The sequence below is a fragment of the Salvia splendens genome, chromosome 22 (genome assembly GCF_004379255.2).
Source record: "Salvia splendens isolate huo1 chromosome 22, SspV2, whole genome shotgun sequence".
Classification (NCBI taxonomy): Eukaryota; Viridiplantae; Streptophyta; class Magnoliopsida; order Lamiales; family Lamiaceae; genus Salvia; species Salvia splendens.
In genome coordinates, this window is record NC_056053.1 from 2690200 (window position 1) to 2695524 (window position 5325).

General features: G+C 39.5%; 2 protein-coding genes across 2 annotated transcripts; both read right to left on the minus strand.

Annotated features, from left to right (window-relative positions):
• Window positions 1-2281: 2281 nt before the first annotated feature.
• Window positions 2282-3216, minus strand: LOC121787863. The gene is made up of 2 exons (XM_042186712.1): window positions 2823-3216; window positions 2282-2565 (listed from the first exon to the last, which is right to left on the minus strand). Exons 1-2 carry the CDS (start codon window positions 3214-3216, stop codon window positions 2282-2284), a joined length of 678 nt encoding a protein of 225 aa, XP_042042646.1.
• A 36-nt stretch (window positions 3217-3252) lies between these two features.
• LOC121787864 (protein FAR1-RELATED SEQUENCE 5-like) lies at window positions 3253-5031 on the minus strand. The gene is made up of 3 exons (XM_042186713.1): window positions 5007-5031; window positions 3805-4549; window positions 3253-3676 (listed from the first exon to the last, which is right to left on the minus strand). Exons 1-3 carry the CDS (start codon window positions 5029-5031, stop codon window positions 3253-3255), a joined length of 1194 nt encoding a protein of 397 aa, XP_042042647.1.
• Window positions 5032-5325: the final 294 nt, after the last annotated feature.

Consider the following 5325-nt stretch of genomic DNA (forward strand, 5'->3'; position numbering starts at 1 on the left):
TTCGTCTCTGTACTCCACGCAGTCGTCGTTTGCCAAGCTTCGTGCTGACATGAGTTCTGGGGGGCGAGCGGGTCAAGCGGCTGGTGCTTTGGCCAGAGGTGAGGTTTCCATTGAAAACCCCAATTTTCAACAGCGGTGAAATTTTGAAGCAATTGGGTTTTTGTAGCTTTATTCAGTCAATTGAATGCGCCGCTCGTTTTGTATAGATAAAAAATCGATATACGGAGCTATGTTGACATCCTGTCGCCGTATGCTGTATGAATCGTGCTTGAATGTCAATGATAGACATTCAAGGCTATTTTTTAAGTGCAATTAACCACAGTAACCCCTTGTAATTGACATGCAGGGTCCATTTATGTTCGTTCTATTGAGAAACAAAATACCCCACACAGATTTTTGGGTTGTAGTTTGTTGTTTTGTTTGATTTTTAAAAAATCAACACGAATCACCCAGCAAACCACCGCCCTATTATGTTTTTCTTGTGTTACAGGGTTGGTTTTGAAATCACAATGCTGTGTAATTTTTCATATTATTTTGAATTTAATTGTTGCTGACATTGAACTTGTGGTGACATTGTTAGTAGCTGCTGTTGACACTAAAATTATGTATATTCTATGTTGTTGACACTGAAATTCTTTCAAGGTTCTCTGAAATTATGTCTGTTCTATGTTGGAGGCATTGAAATTCTTTCAATGTTGTTGACATTTACAGAATCTGCCTTTGACGTTGAAATTATATTTTGGTTGGCATTTAAATAATAGGCTGGTGACTATTTCACCTGGAATGTGAATGTTGAATCATAAGGCAGGTTTTGATAATGATGCTTTATATTAATCTTCATTGCCTATATGATGAAATTAACGCTAACAGTACAGCTGTCCAATGAATCGAGGATGACATGGAATAGCTTACATTTTCCCTTACAATGAAATGTGATGTTGGTGACATTGCTAGTATATGCTGCTGACTTTGGAAATATTATGACATAAATCTTTTGTTTTGGTCATTGACTTAACTTATTGATGGTTGCAATGTAACAGCGAGACGTCTAGCAAAAGGTAAAGCTGTAGCCGATGGTGAGACAAGTGGGAAACGGAAATCTGTGGGGGGCGTCCCTGTACAAACCAAGAGACCTCAGTTAAGGATCAAGAGAACCACTCGTTTTTTTTGGCGCATTCTGAAGTCTATGAACGAAAGGCAGAAAAATGCTGTAAGACAGCTCGGCTTCGGAGGACTCCTCGATGAACAAGGCTCCCAGACAGATTTTGCTAGGCAAGTGAATGGAATGTTGAACAAGGCTCCCAGTAACGAGCAATGCAATCAGCCTGCCAGGAAGAGAAGCAAGATGAAATGAGTTTATTTGAAGTTGATGATCTTTGTTTTCAATTGTTTATGGTAGTTTTTGGATTTTGACGTTTAGAACTTTTGGCTTGATAACTCGTCGTTTTGTTAATTGAATTACCAACATTAGGAAGTTGTTTGAACTGAAACAAGTTCGTATTGATATTCTCTCCATTTTGATTCGTCCTATGTGGAACTTTCATAATGACATGGTGTTTCTGGTGTTGATAATGTTACAAAACAGAATAACCTTGGTGACATTTGTTAATGTTGCAGCTATAATTGGTCTACCTATTGACCTTCTGTCTTGAGGGGTTGAGAAAGGGAAAAAATCCCTCTTGAGAAAAAGGTTAGAGAAACAACATATTAAAATAATATGTTGACATTGCTGACATTTATTAACCCTATAGACATTTGAAGTTGTTGTAGACAGTGCTTCACTTGGTCACAGATATTGACATTCGGTGGAGGGTATGATTATAGGAAGAAAACCTTGAAGAATTTAATCCCAGGCAAACAACATAAGTAAAAAATATGTTGACATAGGGTGTTTACAAAAATTAAGAAAAACACGACATTGCATAAGTTGGTGATAGTGTAGAATTTTCTATTACTTTTCTTATACATTCTATCACAACTTGCTTTTAATTACTACTATCATACCAGCAGTATGATATACACTAGTAAACCACTGCCCAGTGCATCATTTAAGTAGAAGATAACGTAAATGGGAAAAAACACAACCACGTCCAACTTAACTCTTTCACTGTAAGATGTTCTTTGCAAGAGTACGGAAAGTAAGTAAAAAATCCTACATTTTAGATTTTCCTTTCTCCCTACCACAATTCCTTGCATCGTGATGGCCCATTTCTCGACACTTTGCACATCGCCTCTTAGGTTTATTCTGTAGTATGATGGCCTTCTCAGTTGCTGACGCAATTCACTTTCCAGAACTGCTGCCAGATCCCTTTGTACTCACTACATCGGGAGGGTGCACGTTAACAACACTCGGTCGAGATGCCCCGTACAGACCCTCAATCCTCTGTGCTTTATCCATGGAAGACCATGAAGGTACTGTACCCCCAAAGAGTTTTTGACTAAGTTCTTCCATTCCGTCGAATAATGCAACAATGTCATCGTCATTGCTCTGTGCTCGTTGGACTAAGTGAATGTATAGTGAATGCAGTTTGGCTGTTACAACTCGCTTGCGATCAATTAGTGAAACTGCAGCAACATTATGTCAGTACCGTGTCAACATGGTGACATAATACAAAAGCAACTAATTGAAAAAAAAAATCAGGATAAATACAGACATTCGGATGACGATGCTTCCTCACTAGGATCGCAATGGATCGATTTCAAGAATGGCGTCTTCAGCCACCTTGTACCTATATACGTATCTGGTATTTCCTTCACGTAGTGGTTTTTGAACAACCAAAAAATGTGGCAACATAATATTCCACGCCGCAAAAATAACTTACAATCACAGTGGTACGATTCGGTGCCAACTTCGTGGCGGACAACAACTTTATTTCGAAGGCTGTCCGTTATTGTGTAAATCTCAGTATTATCTTCCATCTCGAAGTGAGTCATTCTGCAACGTTGATGAGCCTCGACGATCTCATTTTGAACTTGCTGAAAGATGCGATTTGTATAAATATATGCTGCGTGGTTCTCAAATAAGAGCTCCGTTGAGAGGAAGAGGACTTTTGTAGCATCAACGAAATCGAGCCTTTCTGATAGGTTACGTTGAGCATCTACCGCGCTGTTGTAGTGCATCACAAAGTCAGCAAGATTGAAGTGGGGTTTTGTGTACCTTTTGAAAAAGCTGTTCTCGGACTCAGAGAATGATGTTGTCTTCAACAGCGACCCCATTGGGAAATCCCTAAAATATGCTGGAATCCAATACTCTCATTGTGTGAACATATTTGTGAACCAGGATTCATTTTGAAAACCATATTGGTCCATAATGGTCAGCCAAGTTTCTTCGAATTCCTCTGGCTCCAACAATTCAGACCATATACAAGAGTCCAAATCCTTCTTCAACTCTTCGTTGGCAAGTATTCTTTTGGGTACCTTTTCAGGAAGCTTCATCATGATGTGCCACATGCACCACCGATGCCTAGTACTAGTTAGCACACGTTCTATGGCAAGTTTCATCCCCCAATCCTGGTCAGTTATTATCAACTTGGGCGCGAACCCCATACATTCTACAAACTCACTAAGCAACCAAGAGAATGAGTCGGCTCCCTCATTTGAAACGAACCCGGCACCAAACGTAACAGGGCATCCGTGGTTGTCTTTTCCAGTGAATGGCCCAAACACCATGCAATACCTATTCAACGAGTATTGCAAGCATTGAGAGTGAGTAAAATGAAATCCAACAGCTCAACACATCACCTGAATTTAGAGCATTATAAACAAACAAAGAAAATGTCAGACACAATGTACACGTGCGATTACCTGTTTGTTGAGTACGTAGTATCAAAGGATACAATGTCACCGAACATCTTGTAGTTCTGTCGGGACACAGCGTCACACCAAAAAAGACTACTTAACTTTCCGTCACTACCTTGCTGGAATTTGTAATAGAAACCGTCACTGGTTTTCTTCTTCTCCTCCATTTGATTTAAAATCATCTGGACATCAGCGCCTTTCATTTCTTGCAATATGTCGCGTTTGCCGTTCCGTAAATCAGTAACAGTGCAACCCACAGCATCATAGCCACCTAGGAACTCTTTCAATAAATTGAAAGTCTGTGTAGGTCCAATGTTGGCTTTTGTGCAGTCCTGCAGGAATTTATAATGGATATCCCCAAGGTTACGGTTGGATTTCATGTATCTGACGTGCTTTGTATCGACCATATCATGATTATGTTGGGCTACAAAGTTGCTGACAACGTATCGAGGACTGTCGGAATCGTTTATATACTTCATCGTAAGTTTCGCATTGCATTGACATCTGCTAGAATGGCGTCTACGTTTGGTAGAGCTACCGTCTTCGTCAGCATCCATTTTTTCACCTTGCCTGCTGCACACAATGGTCTGCCAGGTTTTGACACCATGTGCATATTTGTGTCCAAATCTTCGAGTATCAAACCGGCAGTATTTGGCATATGCTTCATAAAAGGAAATTCCATCTTCTACTGTTTGAAACACCTGACCAACGTACGGTTGGAGCTCGGGCCTGCAATCTGGAATAACTGCAGCTGCACACACGATAGAGAATCATCATCGAATAATGTCATAACTGAATGTCAACGGCCCAATTGGCAAAATATCGTCGCACACTATAGCAGACAAAACGCATTGCTGACAGCTAATGTATACAACATCAGAACAAGCATAAAAAATTAATACACTTACACAAAGTCTACGTTTCGAAAACACATTCAAACACATTTCGGAATATAACCTAATGACTATGCATAATATAATCTACATACGATGTCTTCTTTAGTCAAGAACAACAACTTCTATACTATATATTCAACAATTCTTAAACAAAAAAGTACAGAAAACTCAGCATCACCGAGAATGTCATCAAAGTTTGTCATCTCGGAATCTAACTGCAACTATACACCGATAGGGAAGCATCACCAAGAATGTCATCATGAAATGTCAGCGGCCATAGCTACAGATATAACATTGCGATAGAGAATCTACCTTGATCTATGTCAGACATTTCCATTTCAACACAAGCGAGGACGTTGCCCTTGGGCGGGAGAAGAACACTAAAACGCACGTAGAAGAAAATTTGGCTATGAATATCAACGGGAGATTGAAGTTAATATTGCAATGGTGAATAATTAATATATGAAATGATACTAATGGTAGTTTGGGAGAATGGAGATAAATTAGGGAGTCATCACAGTTACAAATAATTGAATATACCAGATTGGAGTAAAATAAGCGTGTATAAAATTGCTGATGCAAAAGGATTTCCATATACACCCCCGGTGCCATAAAATGAACTACCCGGTGA